Below are 18,601 nucleotides of genomic sequence, written 5' to 3'. Positions count from 1 at the left end.
GGCACGAATATTAACAAAAAAAGGTACTTCTGATAATGCTTCGAGTGAACATTCTTTCTCTACATTGATAAGACTGAAAAATGATTTGCGAAGTAGGATGAGTCAGAAACATTTGACAAGTTCAGCAATATTGACAAGGGCAAATGTGTCCTTACAAGATTTTACTAAGTGATACAATTGATGATTTTGTGAAAAAGGGTAGAAGAAAAGCTATCTAAATTTCCATACCAACAAGGAATGAAGTCAGAAAATCTTAAAAATATGTGCCTCTTCGATATTCTCTTGTTTGAATTGTTTTCAAAAGGGACCACCATTTGTCGAATATAATGGCTGCTGGTCACATGCATATTGTTCTAACCGCCATCCCCCTTCACTCTCAAGACTGGCCTTCTAGGACAAAGAACGGAATCCTGTCAGACAAAACCATAAAGAAATCCCACAACGCCAGTTTAAAGTCCAAACAGGTTTATTACCATGCCACTGATATTGGACTTGATCTCACAGGATTCCATTTGATTGGAGCATTTGCTCCTGCACAGGACTTTTTCTGGCTAATTGTGTCCTGCATTGGCCTATGCTGCAGTCATGTCATCAGCTGACTTTTCCATCTCGTTGCTCATCAGCCAGCCCGAAGTTTGTTGGCCCTAACACACAGATCGCAATATTGACCAAACCTAATCTGAGAACAGGTAGGGTTGGTTTTCAATTTAACAATTACAGGCATATTTTGTTGTTTAAAAAAAAGTGATCAACGTGTATATTTTTGTGACTTGCATCTTTGCATTCTACGGAATGAGGATGGGCAGGGTCAGGCGGCTGCAACATGATCGGGGTGGGTGTGACATCATTGGGAACGGGGGGGGGGTAACACCATTTGTCATTGGGGATAGGCATTGTGCTATAGGTCGGGGCGGGAGGGTGATGTCATTGGCGGCAGGGCCAGAAATAAAGTTGAGCACTGCGCCCCCTACCCACTCCCAAGCGTAAGTTTGCCATTGCTGATGGCTTCATTCTTTTAGTAAATGTTTGGTGTTTCTTTTTCTTAAAGGTTACTGGTTTTATTGAGATCATAACATGCCAGAAAAACAATCTTCTCCCATTTTTCATTAAAAAATAATTTCTGGTTACTGTGTAATTCATTTAAGAGTTAAACCAATGTAATCACTTGTCATACTATTGGAAACTGCTGAACATACAGACAAGGAGCAGGATTGACCAGTCAGCCCCTTGAGCCTGCTCCAACATTTAATAAGATCATGGCTGATCTGGTAGTAACCTAAAATCTTCATCCTGCCTACCCCTGATAATATATCAACCTCTTGCTTACCAAACTATTTATCCCTGCCTTAACAACTTTCAAAAACTCTACTTCCACCATCTTTCTGGGAAGAGAGAGTTCCGAAGACTCACCATCCTCTGAGTGAAAATATTTAACCATATCCCCATTTTAAAGGGGGACCCCTTATTTTTAAAGAGTGATCCCCTAGTTCTGCATTCTCCCGTAAGAGAAAACATCCAATGTACATCCATCCTGTCAAGACCCCTCAGGATCTTAAAATGTTTCAATCAAGTTGCCTGTACCTCTTCCGATGGTCTGTAGTTTCACACCTTCTGTCTGCCTTTTTGAACAGGTATAGAGTTTGAAACAAAAATACATACACAAGTATGGAAAATATATACTTTAATAATAATTCTGTAAATGATTCATCCTGTGTGATGCTAAAGTTAAAACTGAATTTAAATAGCTTGATGGCAAAGTTAGATTGCAACGCCGAGTGTTTAAGTCCATTTAGACTATTCACAGAACCAAGTCTTCACTGTCTGACTTCCTTTCTCCATCTCAGTTTTCTCCAGGCACTTTGCAGCACTGCTCGACCCATTAACCAAGTGATTGTAAAATTACGTTTGTACCATTCCCTAATTAAAGGAATATGGAAAAAAATAGTCACTTGTTAAACAACACTCAGTATGTTACACATAATTTAGGCAGTAAACTAAAAGGAGTAATACAATTCTGAACAATCCTTTCTACCTTTGCAGTGCACAAATATGTTTACTTATAACCTGTCAAAAATAATAACATCATGATTTAAGGTGAGGTTAAAATGAAGAACTTTGAACAGAATCTCAAACTTTTATTGACCTCTATTTATTTCCATATGATTATTGTTCACCTCACCACAATTTACATTTGGAGGGACACTGGACAGAAAAAGAAATGGGCTTCCTTACAATTCCTGGTCAGTTTTATCCTTCACTCTGGAATAACTTCACAATACTACAGAAATGTTCTACTTGTGAAATACGCCGAGGCTTTCAGATTTATGGGGCAGGCTTTAATATTGATGGGTACATATAGATTGTAAAGACAGGAGTTATTTATTTTAATCACTATAGGTACATCTAACTCACCGAATGATTGCTTTCAGTAACATTATTCCTTCGGCCCTGGAATTACATTTCAATACAGTCTATTACACTATTAACCTCCTTCATAAACTCAATCCAGCAATTACATTGCTTACACTATTTTAAAAAATTAGTAGGTTTACTTACTTATTATAGTCCACGTGCTTTTTGTAGTTTGTTTCAAGGAACTCTTTATAAAATTCAGCCATCTCTTCTGCACTCAGAGTGTTTTTTCTCCCTGAAAATTTAAAATGATCAATTAAAATCATAAGCATTGTGTAGTATATATGAATTCATGGTATGCTGTTATGAAACTTAACTACCTCGATGAGTAAAAAGCATTCCACAGACATTTAGCAACTAGAAACATTTATCATTTGTGCTGAGCTGTTCATTTTATTAAACACAAACAAAGACATACAAAAAGATAAACACTATTCACACTATTCCATTTTAGGTGTCAGGACAATTTTTTTTCAATTGAAAATAGCAAATGAGTGACTTTTGTCTAATTAGCCATTCCATTAAAAATAGAACGTAGAAATGCTACAGTGTAGAAAGAGGCCATCTGGCCCATCGAGTCTGCACTGACCACAATTCCACCCTGGCCCTACCCCCATATTCCTACATACTCACCCGCTAACCCCCTAACCTAAACATCTCAGGGCACTAAGGGGCAGTTTCAGCATGGCTAATCAACCTAACCCGCATATCTTTGGACTGTGGGAGGAAACTGGAGCATCCAGAGGAAACCCACACAGACAGTGACCCAAGCCGGCAATCGAACCCAGGTCCCTGGAGCTGTGGAGCAACAATGCTAACCACTGTGCTACCGTGCCGCTGCCAGGAGGGGGGTGGTGGTTGAAAACCAGGAGATTCTTACAATTTTCTACTCACATCACTAAGTATGAAGATAAGCATTCTCTTATTTTCGTTAAGATGATATGTTTTGAAACAGGTTTATTAGAATATACATTGCTTCATTATAAATGATCAAGTCAGAAAGTACACAATTATTTGAAAAAGAATATATAACATGTGGATATATATGGATATGTGAAAAGGATGGAGGAATAAGGTTAGAGTAGATAAATCCAGTTGCACAGCTGGCACACATGATAAAACACAGGACAACTAGCCCAATTTTTGACTCCATGTTCTTTCAATCTGGTGCAATATAATAAATACCTAAACTCATCGCATTGCTGGAAAATGACAATTGTCTGGTCTGTAAAATTCATACTTAAACTGAAACATCATAATGGAGAAAGGATTGTTTTGTAACTCATGTATTTTGTAAATCTCATGTATTTAACATTTTCAGCTTTGTGAAAAATATTCCTTATTAGTGACAATTCAATTTAAATAGTATACTTTGCACCCCCCCCCCCCCCCCAAGCATTAATGCCTATAAAGATACTTAATTTCAGGTATGTCCTGGGTGTAATCACTGGTGAATGGAATTCCCAACTGATGCGAAAAAAAATCACAACTGCTGAGACACAACATTACTCCACGGGGAGAAAGCACAAAATATAATCAGGACACTCTTACACACCTCCTAGTGGCTAGCTACAGAATATCACTTGAAAAAGATTTGCAGTGTGGACTGCCGGTGAGAACTCTAAAAAGGAAATAGGGATAACCTAAAATTTTAAAAAGTGTTTTTTTTAAAACTAAGGTGGGTGGCCAATGTTTCAATGTTGTACAAAGTTACAGCCTGTTACCAGACAGCAATACAAATTCTTGGTAGTGGAGTTAATGCAGTCCAAAAGCACAAAGCTGATCAAAATGGGTTACTGCATGTGAAGAGTCCAACATCCACAATACCAAAATGTTGCGGGCTCACATATTAGTCCCCCATATATTTTCCACTAAGAGCTGTTACTGCCCAAATTAGCTCCCAATGTTTATGCCAGAAATGCATGAACAGGGTTAACAACTTAACAATCTGCAACAATTCAGGTAATCTGCACATGACTGAAAAATATAGAAATTTACAAATGTGAAAAGACATACCTATCAGTCATTCAGCCCAACTTTGTACAGCACTTTATCTTCAGTGATATTAATTATAGTCATTTGATAGTACAGAACTTGAATATTGCTGTTGAAGATTTTGATCTTGCATTCATTTACTGAAACTCTAATAAAGAGTCATCCAGACTCAAAACATTGGCTCTATTCTCTCTCCACAGATGATGTCAGATCTGCTGAGATTTTCCAGCATTTTCTGTTTTTGTTTTAGATTCCAGCATCCACAGTATTTTGCTTTGGCTAAAAGACATGCTGTTTGATACAATCCACTCGTTATTTGGACGTATGGTCTATCTACCTGGCATCCCACCGGCACTGAAATTCATATACAGCAATACTCAGGGTTGCCACTATCTCACAGGATAGCTTTGATGCAATCCATTTCAGCAGCAAGCTTGCACAGTGAGCAGACCTTATTTACAAAATTGTAGATAAGGCCAGTTTTGTAGAGCATGGTACTGTAGGAATCGTAACGCATATACTGACCAGCAAAAGTAGGTTTGCAATAGGCTGGAGTAGAGAATGCATGAGCAGATTTCTCATCTAGCATGTCAAGGGAATGGAGCTCATTCGACTGCTCCATTTTAAAGCTGAATTTGAGTGTAGATGGAGCACATTATGATGTGTAAGGAACATAGCAAACGTGTCATCTATGTATCAGAAATATGCAAGGGTAGAAGGTTAGGGGTCATTCCATCAAAAATAGGTTTCTCATAGAAAGTGGCGAAAATGTTAATGCAACCTGGCCCTTGATGGGATCTCATGGCAACATAGTCCAGTAGTGTCATTAAAACAGAATTCAACTATGTGAGTTGCCAAGTTTGTAGGATCAATTAATATAGATTCAGGACATGATGGCATGTCTAGATTGCCATGATATTGTGATGCAGCACAAATGTCTCTGGCTTCCTTAAGCAGCACATTACAGAGTGCTGTAATGTCAAATGTGCACATGAACATGGCATTGTTCTCATGCTGCATTAGCACATTCAGGGCCAATATATCTGAAAGTTCGACAAATGATCTGGGATTATTATCCTTACAAGCATATTTTGATAAAATGCACATCATTCCTAATGACCCATCAAAATTTGTATCCAGCAAGCATGACCAAACAGCCCTGTTCAAAAGCAAGTTACAAAATCTTCTGTTACACTTGCACGAGAGGGTATACATATAGGATTCATAATCTTGGCTCACTATGCCCATACATGTACGGACTGTCCAAGACACACAAAAGTAATGTTCATTATGCTCTATCTTACCTATGACTGGTTCCACACATCAGAAATTGGCCAAATGGTTAAGTGAGTTTGTACAGCCAGTTCTAAGTGAGTATTCCATACACGTTGAATGATTCCTTCGCTTTCACAAAGATTGCTTGCTGTGTATACCGTGGGCCCTGACAATACTCTGACAACAGTTATGCTATTGACTTATTCTGCAGAACTTGCCATGCCTCTAGCCAAGCTGTTCCAGTATAGCTACAAAATTGACATTTTGCCGGCAGTATGGAAAATTGCCCAAGTATATGCTGCACACAAGAAACAGGACAAATCCAACTTGGTCAATTAATGCTCCATCAGTCTATTTTCAACCATCAATAAAATTATGAAACGACTCATCAACAGCGCTATCAAGTGGCACTTGCTTAGCAATGATATGCTCACTGACACTCAATTTGGGCTCCGCCAGGGTAACTCAGCTCCCTACCTCACGACAGCTTTGGTTCACGGATAAAACAGCTGAATTCCAGAGCTGAGGTGAAAGTGACTGCCCTTGACTTCCAGACAGCATTTGTCTGAGTATGGCATTAAGGAGCAAAACTGGAGTCAATGGGAATCAGGGGGAAAACCTTCTGCTGATTGGAGTGACTCCTGGCACAAAGGAAGATGACTGTGGTTTCCGGAGTCAGTCACTGCTGTTCCCGGGACATCACTGCAGGAGTTCCTCAGGGTAGTTTCCTAGGCCTAACCATCTCCAACTGCTTTATTAACAATCTCCCCTTGAATCATAAGATCAGAAGGGGGAATGTTCACTGATCTCTGCACAATGTTCAATACCATTTGCGACTCCTCAGATACTGAAGCAATCCATGCCCAAATGTAATAAGACCTGGACAATATCCAAGCTTGGGCTGACAATTGGCAAGTAACATTTGGACCCTTCAAGTGCCAGGTAATGACCATCTCCAAAGAAAGAGAATCTAACTTTGAAATTCAATGGCATTACCATAACTGAATCCTGCACGAACAACATCCTGGATGTTACAGTTGACCAGAAACTGAATTGAACTAACCGTATAAATATTCTGGTTGTACGAGCAGATCAGAGATTGTGAATCCTGTAGTGCATAACTCACCTCCTGACTCCATAAAGTCTGTCCACCACCTGCTAGACACAAGTGAGGGGTGTGTTGTCTTGTGGTGTATATATACTCTCCAATTACCTGGATAAGTGCAGTTCCAACAACACTTAAGACAGTCAACACCATCCAGGTCAAAGTAGCTGGTTGATTGGTATCCCTTCCACAAACATTCACTCCCTTCATCACCAACAAATAGTGGCAGCACTGTTTACTATCCTTGTGTCATCAGAAAATTTAACAACTATACCTTCAATCCTTTCATCCAAGTCATTTATATAAATTGTAAAGGTAAAGCATCAGCACTGATCCCTGTGGCACACCAGTCATCATATCTTACCAACCAGAAAAAGACTCATTTATATCAACTCTTTGTTTCTGAGCTAATTTTCAATAAAAGCCAATATGTTACTTCCTACACCATGAGCTCACTCAGGCTCCTTAGGCAGCACCTTCTAAACATGATCACTAAGAACAAGAGCAACAGATACCTGGTAACACCACCATCTGGAAGTTCCCTTCCAGGCCACTCACCATCTGGACTTAAAAATGTATCACCATTCTTTACCAAACTAGAGGCTAGCATCCAGCTTTTAAACTCTATTTTGACCGTACACAACTAAAGCTTGCAAGATTCAGAACATAATGTCTAACATCAGGTGTGATCCCACAATTGGGCACTATGTGCTGAACAATTCCAAGTGTGCTAATTAAATGAACAACCAATTTAAGCTCATCAGTTGGGCTCATAATGTAGTTCATTTATGCATGCAGAAAGCTACATACAGTCGTATGCAGGAACCTGTCCTCTGTAGGCAAAAGGAATATGTCTAGACATTGCACCTTCTTTGAATAAACAAAAGCACTTAGGACAATAGCTGCCTGGTGGATTTGCTATGGCTTGGCAACCAATTAGCACCAGTTTTCACATGCAGTGTAAACTGCTGTTACCTTTTAAAATTTGGCATTCTTGTGAGTAACCTGATGAGTCAAGTCAAAAAGCTTTGACAGTATGCCTTTTTTTTTAAGCAATACTGATATCATTAAGTTCGATACACATCTTCTTCCTTCACAATATAAGTTCTACATAAGGATGCAGTACTTACAATTGGACACATTAAATAAAACCCATCAAGACACCTAATTGAAACTGAAAGTTAGAATAATTTATTCACCTTCTTCATCTCTTAATCCCATTCCTTTTGCCTTTAAGCTGGAGTGTATGAAGTTCTCTTTCTCCTGGAAAGTAACAAATAACATTTTACAAAATGCAAACAGCTAGATAGCCTAGAGCTCTTACAATTCCATCCAATTTTGAATTTAGCAGTGATATCCCTCAAAATTTGTATTTGTAAAGAGTCAATATAGAATACAGTGTGCAGTCAACTGCTGTCCATGGAAGTTCCATTCCTGCAAATTTCCAAACTATGAATTTGCAAACAGGGATCTTACACATGTAATGAGTTGGCATATGCGCCGTGCACATTTTCTAAGAGGGAAAGATGAGAATTTAACTGTCTAAATCAGGAATGGGTGAAGTTTTGGGGCTGTGAACTGTGCTTACGTGTACAACTACATAGAAAACTCACTTACAATACATTAGCTTTGGACATATTATCAGTACAGTACTGATAAACCTTGATGAAACATGAATGGTTCAAAACCAGAATTTCAGAATAAGTAAACAATGGTAGGTTGGTGCTTTACAAATGTAAGTGGTTACCAAATGAAAATTGTCCAAATAACCAAATATAAGGTAATCCATGCAGAAAGAATATTTTACAGTATAAATGACACAGCAGCTATCCAGGACTAGATCAACAGCAATGGAAGAAATGTTAGCAACAAAAAGTTTTTATGAGACTGATAACTTGTTTTTAAAACAAGGAAGGAATCTCTACATGATCAACAGAATGAAAACTCCCCTCTGGTGGGCTCAGGCACCACTTCAACAGGAGTATTGAGTATCGTCCACTCCTCAATCCCTCATACTTCCTGCCATCAGTATTCTGTCTTTTCTAACTGTATAACACATACCATAACAGTCTCTGCTCTATTCTCAGAGACATTATTCAACACCAAGATGTGTTAACAGATTGCCAGACAGAAAGTTGTTCCATTCAGAAACAGCCATACTTGTCTTCTCTTTGTACAAATTCTAAACAGTGAAACAGAAAAAAAAGGCTTAACCTACTGCAGTTATCTTTCTATTTATGCTTTGCTTCTTACCTGTTCATCCCCATGACAGCCAAGGTCATCTGGGCAGGACATTTCTTGGAAACTAATTATGTCATAATCAGCAAATCAATTAACCCTTTTTCAAAATACTCCTCAACCACTTTTCCTAAGGCAAGCTCAGGGACAACAGAAACCTCCTGTGGAGCAGAAGGGCAAAAGCTTGCTTGATCTCGATTTTCAGTACGAATACAGACCATGAAAGCAGGGCCTCACGATCCTGCTGGCCTTTTGGTTTTTAAGCAGGTGTCAGAAAAATTATCACAGGGATACCCAGCTTGTGGTGGTCAAGTGTTCATAGCAATCCTTCGATGTCAGTTCTTCCTATCATTGTTAAGCAGAATTCACCAAGTGTTGGATTGTTCACCCACTAATAGAGAATGTGAGCTAGGTTTAGACCATAGTGAGACAGGTTAGTTTTATCCTACTGATGATTACAAAATGTTTTTGCTATAGTAATCCTGCTCACTACGAGGAACCACAGGTTCAGACATTTGGTGTGTGAAATTGGCTGAGGAACCAATGGTGCGAAGCTACAATGTGTGGAATTATGACTGAATGCTTCCAAGTCAGAATCCCATGCAAAAGTAACAATACCCTAGCACCGTGGTTGGCTTGGGATAACTGACCTTGGTTGTGGAGTGCCACTCGATTCAAGGCCGGAGCACGGCCAGATGGGTGCCGCCTCCTTCCTGTTAACACACAGCATGTTCATTGGGAATGTAGTGCTAAAATATTCATAGACAACCTGATTCTGGCTCAGGGCTTCATATGTAGAAGAACAGCTATCTCGTTGTGATCTATTGAAAGTCATCCCTCGAGCCAAGCTTTTGTTTAAAAAAAAACAAAAGATGCCCCCAGATCCACTTTGTTCTTAAAGAAGAATCACACAGCACAGAAAATAGGTCATCATATGTATACTGTTAAACCCCATTTGAAAAGGCTGCCAGCCATGGCAAATACAAACAGCTGAGGGAATAGATCAAGTACAGTGTTCTTTTCTGTCTAAACTAAGATGGCAGCTTGGGAGTGTTTTTTTGGAAGCAGTGAGGGAAAGTCGAGAACGTTGAGAAAAAAGTGAAAAATATATTGAAATAAACTTGAGCCCCACTTCAGTAAGTGCAATGCCAGTACACTCTCATCGTGCTGTGCATTTACTATTGATACAAAGATTGCAAACCTGATAATCACGTCTCTTCCTCTGGTGTCAGTTGGAAAGAAATGCACAGTTCCAGATGCCCAATTCTTCTCTCAGAATTTCTCATTTCCCATAGAAATAACTGTCCAAACTGGATCACTTACACAATTATATTCCTCCATCTTGAGCACACACCTTGTGAATGTCCCATGGTGCACTCTCAGAGATTGTATCCCAAAGAGTCCCTAGATACAGGCTGGGGAGTGTAATTAGTTGTACAATAGCTGGTCCTTGTTTTTGGTAGCACTTGAGTGACTTATGTACACAGCAGACGGGAGATGAAATACAAGATTTGGGTCATTGGTGCATTTAACTTTTGTCAGTAAAGTCAAGGAGGAAGGTCCCAGCATCCCAGTAACACTGATTTATAACTTCGTAAAAAATATCTGCTCTGCAATCATTAAATGTGGAATTTGCGACTGGTTATTCAAAGATATCTTCACACTGTATATGCATGTATGTGCAATTTAACCATTTAATATTGCACAAAAAGAGAATATGGAGATGAAATGAGGCAGAAACATTTGCACTCCCAGAAGCAGACAGAGTAAAATGAATTTACAGGTTATAAAATCAATATTTCTAAGACATTTTGTGGTATGAGCAACTATTAGGTGGTGCCAATATTGGAAACAAGCCACAAATTTTTATCAGAACAAAATAATAAATTCAATTTTCAGGCTTTAATGCTTCAAATTATTTCTTTGTTCTTTAATGGACCACAAGCAGCCATTTGCTGAAACAGTGGCATAATATCCATAAGAACATAAGAAATAGGAGCAGGAGTAGGCCATCCAGCCCTTCGAGCCTGCCCCGCCATTCAATAAGATCATGGCTGATCTGTCGCTGCTCAGTTCCACTTTCCCGCCCTCTCCCCATAACCCTTAATCCCCTCTCCTATCAAAAACCCATCAACCCGCGTCTTAAAAATATTTAGCGAGGCAGCCTCCACCACTTCAACAGGCAGAGAATTCCAGAGATTCACCACCCTTTGAGTGAAGAAGTTCCTCCTCAACTCCGTTCTAAACCGCCCCCCTTTTATCTTGAGGCTGTGCCCCCTAGTCCTATTGTCTTTTTTGAGCGGGAAGAGTCTTTCCACCTCTATCCTATCCATCCCATTCATCATCTTATATGTCTCAATGAGATCTCCTCTCATTCTTCTAAACTCTAACGAGTACAAGCCCAGTTTATTCAGCCTCTCCTCATAGCTCAACCCCCTCAACTCCGGTATCAGCCTAGTAAATCCACATTGAAAGAATGTGGCAAAATTATGAGACAACAAGTGATTCCCTTCAAAACAAACAATTGTATTAATTTACAGTTTTACTACTTCCTGATATGTGTCATGTTGCAATGGTGATTGCAGCAAGTTAGATAATTATGTGCAGTGCTAAAGCACCAGGAACTTGGAGGAATAGGAGGTATCAAAATACATGAACATAAGTATGTTGCAAATGTATTATTTTAGATCAGCTTGTAATTGTTCTAAAATAACTTTAATTTTTAATGTAATGCAGAAGACAGCTCAATTAACAAACAGAAGTAGGTGTGAAAGAAAGTTGGCAGTGACATCTAAAATCGGAAATAGGTTGGTAAAGATTTTACAATGTTACCCATTCACTATAAGTGGACCTAAATGTCTTGCTGAGAGACAAAATAATGGCACAGAGAATAAATATAAGTATTTGCAGTCAAAACATTTTTAAAATTAGGGAATAATAAGGTAGTTCTGCAAATTATGAACATAGTTTCACTTACTCTTAATGTAAGAATGGTCAGTTTACAAAACATTTGGTACTGAAACTCACAATAGGAAAGCTACAAGTTTTTTTTAATTCAAAGGGTATATTAAGAGAGAATGTCAGTTTATTTGAGTGCAATGTAACACATCCCTTGGCTGTAACTGGTTTATGCCGGAGATACTAGCAGGCCCACAGACTGCAGTTCTGGGCCCGCTAATGATAGGGTATTCAAGATTTCAACATTTACATCAGCTGCATGCCATTTTCTGGCATGGATCTGATTACTCCAAAAAATCTGGAGCTGGAGATGCGTGGAGGATGTGACGCCCAGCGGAGAGCCAACTAACCGACCTCTGTCGCAGTCTCCTGGCCCGTTGTGCCGCCAGAGCACTGCAGCAGGCTGGGAGAATTGCCCCCATTATTTTAGAAGTAGAACAATTGCAAGTTCTAACTGGTCTGATCAAGTCCTTTGCTTCTTATAATACTCTACACAATGCCCATTGAAGTTTAGAATAACGAGATGATGTTTTTGAGAAATACAAGATCTCAAGAGAACTTGATAGGGTGGATACCAGGAGGTTGTTTCTTCTTGTGGGAGAGACTAGAACTAGGGGGCGCAGTTTAAAAATAAAAGGTCTCTCTTTGAAGAGGGAGATGAAGAGAATTATTTTTCTCTCAGACAGTCATTATTCTGTGGAATACTCTTCACCAAAAGGCAATGGATGCTGGTCATTGAGTTTATTCAATGCTGAGTTAGATTTTTGATAGACAAATGAGTCAAGTGTTGTAGGGATAGCCAAGAAGGTGGAGTTGAGACCACAATCAGATCAGCCATGATTTTTTTGAACGGCAGAGCAGGTTCAAAGAGCTAGATGATTGACACCAACTCCTGAATCCTCTGTTCCTATGTTCCAGTTTTTGGTCCTATGACTGAACAATACTGATTTCTCAGATCATAGAGTACTATTGATATCAAAGAACATAAAACAACAAAATAAAAAAATATTGTACTGGCGCAACAATAACAATAAGGTAGCACAGTGGTTAGCATCGCTGCCTCACAGCGCCAGGGACCCGGATTCAATTCTGGTCTCAGGTCACTGTTTGTGTGGAATTTGCACATTCTCCAAATGTCTGCATGGGTTTCCTCCGGGTGCTTCGGTTTCCTCCCACAATCCAAAAGATGTGCAGATTAGGTGGATTGGCCATGCTAAGTTGACCCTAATGTTAGAGATTAGCAGGATAAATATGTGGGGTTACGGGAATAGGGCCTGGGTGGGATTGTGGCGTGCAGACTTAATGGGCTGAATGGCCTTCTTCTGCACTGTAGAGATTCTATGAGAAAAAAGGAAGGCTGTGATAGAAATAGGACCATTCAGGGGTAGACAGGAAACCCGAAACATGACAATGAATGATGAGAAGAACAATGATATAAGTGTATTTAAATAAAAAAGAGGATGCATTTAATTAACTAAACATTGAATAAATAAACTAAACCCCTAGTTTGGATGGATGGCATCTCTGTATGTTTTAAAAACAATAATCCGTCTCACAACACCAGGTTAAAGTCCAACACATTTATTTGGTAGCACAAGCCATTAGCTTTTGGAGCGCTATTCCTTCATCAGGTAAGTGGGATCTACAATTGAGTGTGTGTCTTTATGCCCTGTTTGTGAACAGAACACCCACTTACCTGATGAAGGAGCTGTGCTCCGAAAGCTAGTGGCTTGTGCTACCAAATAAACCTGTTGGACTTTAACCCATGTTGTGAGACTTCTTACTGTGTTTACCCCAGTCCAACACCAGCATCTCCACATTATGTTTTAAAAATCCAGGGACAAGACAGTAGAGGCATTTCTATACATATTTAATAATTTGTTAGAAAAGGGTGAAGTGCCAGAGGACTGACAGATAGTTAATAATATTTAAGAAGGGAGTCAAATATGCCCAGAGAGCTATCAGCCAGTCAGCTTAACACCAGTGGCAGGAAAAACAATGGAATCCCTATTAAAGGAAAGAATAGAATATCTAGAAAAAAGATATATAATATTAAATATGAAGTTAGCATGGATTTCCAAAAGGAAGATCCTGCGAGACCAACCTTATTGGGTTTTTTGATGAGGTAACAGAGAGATTATGGTAATGCAGTAGATGCAATTTATCTGGACTCTCAGAAGGTTATTGATAAAATGCCTCATAGTAGCCTAATGAATAAGGTCATCACATGAAGAGTCGGGGACAAGTGGCAGAATGGATTACTAATTGGTTTCAAGGCAGAAAGCAGAGAGTAAAGGGCAGATATGTGGAGTCACAGAAGTGACTTTCCACAAGAATCAATGTTGGAATCATTGCAGGTCACAATTTACCTGAGTAATGCGTGTGCATGCATGTGATGGAATAGTTAATTCTGAAGATTGCAATATATTTCAGGGGGCCATTAATAAGCTTGCACTTGAGCATTCCAATAAGCAAATTAATTTCATTCAGATAAATGTGAGGTAGTACAGGTACAGTGTTTAAAATCTGGCTATCCAAAAATGGATAGTGCTGCATTAGCACACTGGACTAGTTATTGGCTTTCTGTGCCAGTCTTTTCCTGCGCTCCAAGCGACCCTTGGTCCAAACTTGCTTGGCCCGATCTGACTGACCTGTGCTTTGCATCCAACACAGCATTCGCATCAGCCTTCTTACCTTTTTTTCTAACATTTTGTATTGATATTTCAAACATTAATTAAAAAAAACTCAATCACTTCATTTTATGCATTTCCTTTTAGTTGAATGAGATTCCAATTTTTTTCCCCTCCCAAAATCAGCAAGATTTGAAATCCAGAACAAAGATGGGAATAGAGCATTACATTAATAGGTTTAAATGAGGAAAGATGGGAAGTAGGTTGAGTGGATCGTAAACACTGGCATGGGCTGGTCAGGCTGAATGATCTATTTCCGTATCATACAACTTATGTAAATAATGGGAAGAAAGACTACCAAACAGTACCTAGAATAAGTGTATGCTTAAACAGCTCATAATACCCACCTGGTTGAAAGTTATGTTCTGATCAGACCAAAATTTCTGATTCCAATTTTGTGTGCTTATCCTCAAATTCCTCAGCTGCTGTTCCAGTTTGGATTCATTCTTTTGTGAATAAAATTTTATAGGTCTTAGGTTTGAAAATCTATCTGGAGGGCCAACCCAATCATGGTGTGAGTCTGCAGGAGGCTGAAAATGTGATGTCTGAAAAGGAATAATTTCAGATTAGGTCATTAAAAAATTAAAAGTTTTCTTCAAGTTAGAGTTAAAACAGTTCAGACTTTCAGACCACACCTATAAAGCCATTGCAGCCACAAGGCATATTTCATGAACATTTGTCTGGAAATTGACAGATCTTTGATGCTTCATATATGACACTTGAATATGCAGCACAGTGGTACAGTGGTTAGCACTGGTGCCTCACAGTGCCAGGGACCCAGGTTCGATTCCCAACTTGGGTCACTGTCTGTGTGTGGAGTTTGTATGTTTGCCCCGTGTCTGTGTCGGTCTCCTCCAGGTGCTCTGGTTTTTTCCCCACAGCCCAAAGATGTGCAGCTTAGGTGGATTAGCCACGCTAAATTGCCCCATAGTGTCAGCAGCACTAGCTGGGGTAAATGCATGGGGTTATGGGGATAGGGCCAGGGCCAGGGCCAGGGTGAGATTGTTGTCGATACAGACTTGATGGACCGAATGGCCTTCTCTTGCACTGTAGGATTCTCTGATTCCATGAATATGTGGTTACAAGTGGATACCAGATGTCCTCCTATGTAGGAGTTGTACACAGTCACTTTAGTAAAACATTTACCAATAGTATGAACTCCAGAACTTTTCCACCATGCTGAATGGGTGCTATTCTGATTGGCGGTTGGTGACTAGTGGAGTGCCACAGGGATCGGTTCTGGGGCCTCAGCTACTTACCATTTATATAGATGATCTGGGGGAGGGGGCTGAGTGTAGGGTAACAAAATTTGCTGACGACACAAAGATGAGTGGAAAAGCAAATTGTGCGGAGGGTGTGGAAAGTCTGCAGAGGGATCTGGATAGGCTGAGCGAGTGGGCGAGGACCTGGCAGATGGAGTACAATGTTAGCAAGTGTGAGGTTATCCACTTTGGCTGAAACAACAGTAGGAGGGATTACTATTTAAAGGGAGAAAAGCTGCAGCATGCTACGGTGCAGAGGGACCTGGGGGCGCTTGTGCATGAGTCGCAAAAACTCAGTCTGCAGGTGCAGCAGGTGATCAAGAAGGCGAATGGGATGCTGGCCTTTATAGTGAGGGGGATAGAATATAAAAGCAGGGAGGTCTTGCTGCAACTGTACAGGGCACTGGTGAGGCCGCAGCTGGAGTACCATGTGCCGTTTTGGTCGCCGCACTTGCGTAAGGATATTTTGGCCTTGGAGGGAGTGCAGAGGTTGTTCACTAGGCTGATACCGGAGATGAGGGGGTTAGACTATGAAGAGAGGCTAAATAGACTGGGTCTGTACTCGTTGGAGTTTAGAAGGATGAGGGGGGATCTTACAGATACGTATAAGATAATGAAGGGGATGGATAGGGTAGAGGTAGAGAGATTCTTCCCGCTCAGAAAGGACAGCAGGACTAGAGGGCACAGCCTCAAGATAAGAGGGGGGGGACAGTTTAGAACGGAGTTGAGGAAGAACTTCTTCACTCAAAGGGTGGTGAATCTCTGGAATTCTCTGCCCATTGAAGTGGTGGAGGCTACCTCGCTGAATATATTTAAGTCACGGGTAGATAGGTTTTTGACAGACAAGGGAATTAAGGGTTATGGGGAGAAAGCGGGAAAGTGGAACTGATCCACTTCAGATCATGATCTTACTGAATGGCGGGGCAGGCTCAAAGGGCTAGATGGCCTACTCCTGCTCCTATTTCTTATGTTCTTATGAATACAAGAACCTTGCAAAACAAAAACTCAGGCTGAAATCAGTAAGAGGCTCTCTTATGGAAGATCACAGATCAATTGGTTTTGTTACCACGTGGAAGCAGAATGGTGACAATTTTTATGGAGTTTAGACAAGCCATGATTATGGATAATTACTTGTCCTCTTTGTTTTAAGCAAAATTGAAACATCTTAAACGTAGTATTAACAATTGCTATTAACTCTGCAAAACTGCTTTCAAAGTTGATGTGAGGTACATGGATTTCCAAAAAGCATTTGGTACATTGCCATACAATAGACTTCTATTTTTCTCTCTCCAGGTTCTGCCAAACCTGTTGAGTTCGTCCAACATTTTTTTGTTCTGTTTCAGACTTCCAACATCCACAGAATTTTGCTTTTATCACCATGAGCTGGCGATGTATGTGCGTGAATCTGCCAACTAATGAGGTTGTGCTGTGATGACAACTTTTCTACGCTATCCACTCCTGTAGCAGTGCTGTTTAGTATCCAACAAAGATCAGGGTTCATAATTCAAATTCTTGTTGACACAGTTCATGAAGGAAAATATAAATATTTTATTCATTGTATGTAGAAAGGGGCATATCCGAGAGGCTAATAAGAGTCAAACGACTGTGCCAGTTTATTTATTGTATTGAAGTTTATTTAAGACTGTCACAAGTAGGCTTACGTTAACACAAAATGAAGTTACTGTGAAAATCGCTTAGTTGCCACACTCTGGCACCTGTTAAGTACATTGAGGGAAAATTTAGCATGGGCAAAGCACCTAATCTGCATCCTTTCAGACTGTGGGAGGAAACCGGAGCACCCGGAGGAAACCCACACAGACACAGGGAGAACGTGCAGACTCCACACAGGCAGTTGACCCATGTCGGGAATCAAAGCCTTGGCGCTGTGAGGCAGCCATCCTAATCAACATGCCACCCAAGTTATGATGTGGAGATGCCAGTGTTGTACTGGGGTAAATACAGTTAGAAGTCTCATAACACCAGGTTAAAGCCCAACAGGTTTATTTGGTTGCAAACACCAATAGTTAGTAGGAGTAGGGTCTGGGTGAGATTGTTGTCGATGTGGACTCGATGGGCCGAATAGCCTTCTCTTGCACTGTAGGATTCTGTGATTCCATGAATATGTGGGTACAAGTGGATACCAGGTGTCCTCCTATGTAAGAGTTGTACAATCACTTTAGTAAAGCATTTACCAATAAAATGAACTCCAGAACTTTTCCACCATGCTGAATACAAGAACCTTGCCAAACAAAAACTCAAGGGGTTCCCTTGTGGAAGATCAAAAAGCTAGTGGCGTTTGCTACCAAATAAACCCGTCGGACTTTAACCTGGTGATGTGAGACTTCTTACGGTGTCCCCCCCACGTCATCCCAGAAACTGAAAGATGATTGAAAGTTTCCTCGTTTACCTCGACACCATTTTCACTCTGATCAGCAGCACTATTCGACATTGGACAGTACCTTCCTGTCAACGAGGCGCATTTCTCCGCTTCAGCTCCTTTTACCCGAGTACAGTGTAATAATACTCTTCCCCACAGCACCTTTCCAAGGCATAGAAACTGAGACTGGGAACGGCAGGTCATCTCAGCAACAAGTGAGGGAAAAGAAATCCTCGATGTGCTCCAGATCCGTCACATTTTACGGCAATGAGGCGACTGACATCACTTC

At 40.3% G+C, this 18,601-nt stretch overlaps 1 protein-coding gene across 1 annotated transcript; it reads right to left on the bottom strand.

The window, feature by feature from the left end:
* Positions 1-1,664: 1,664 nt before the first annotated feature.
* On the bottom strand, positions 1,665-18,597 carry coa8 (cytochrome c oxidase assembly factor 8). The gene is made up of 5 exons (XM_080202579.1): positions 18,343-18,597; positions 15,021-15,218; positions 7,987-8,050; positions 2,557-2,647; positions 1,665-1,917 (listed from the first exon to the last, which is right to left on the bottom strand). Exons 1-5 carry the CDS (start codon positions 18,514-18,516, stop codon positions 1,815-1,817), a joined length of 630 nt encoding a protein of 209 aa, XP_080058705.1. The 5' UTR covers positions 18,517-18,597; the 3' UTR covers positions 1,665-1,814.
* Between the last annotated feature and the right edge of the window lie 4 nt (positions 18,598-18,601).

This window comes from Carcharhinus amblyrhynchos, chromosome 14, assembly GCF_965287045.1.
Source record: "Carcharhinus amblyrhynchos chromosome 14, sCarAmb.v2.hapA, whole genome shotgun sequence".
Lineage (NCBI taxonomy): Eukaryota > Metazoa > Chordata > Chondrichthyes > Carcharhiniformes > Carcharhinidae > Carcharhinus > Carcharhinus amblyrhynchos.
The sequence above is the reverse complement of the archived record's forward strand: the minus strand, read 5'-3'. Positions and strand labels throughout refer to the sequence as shown.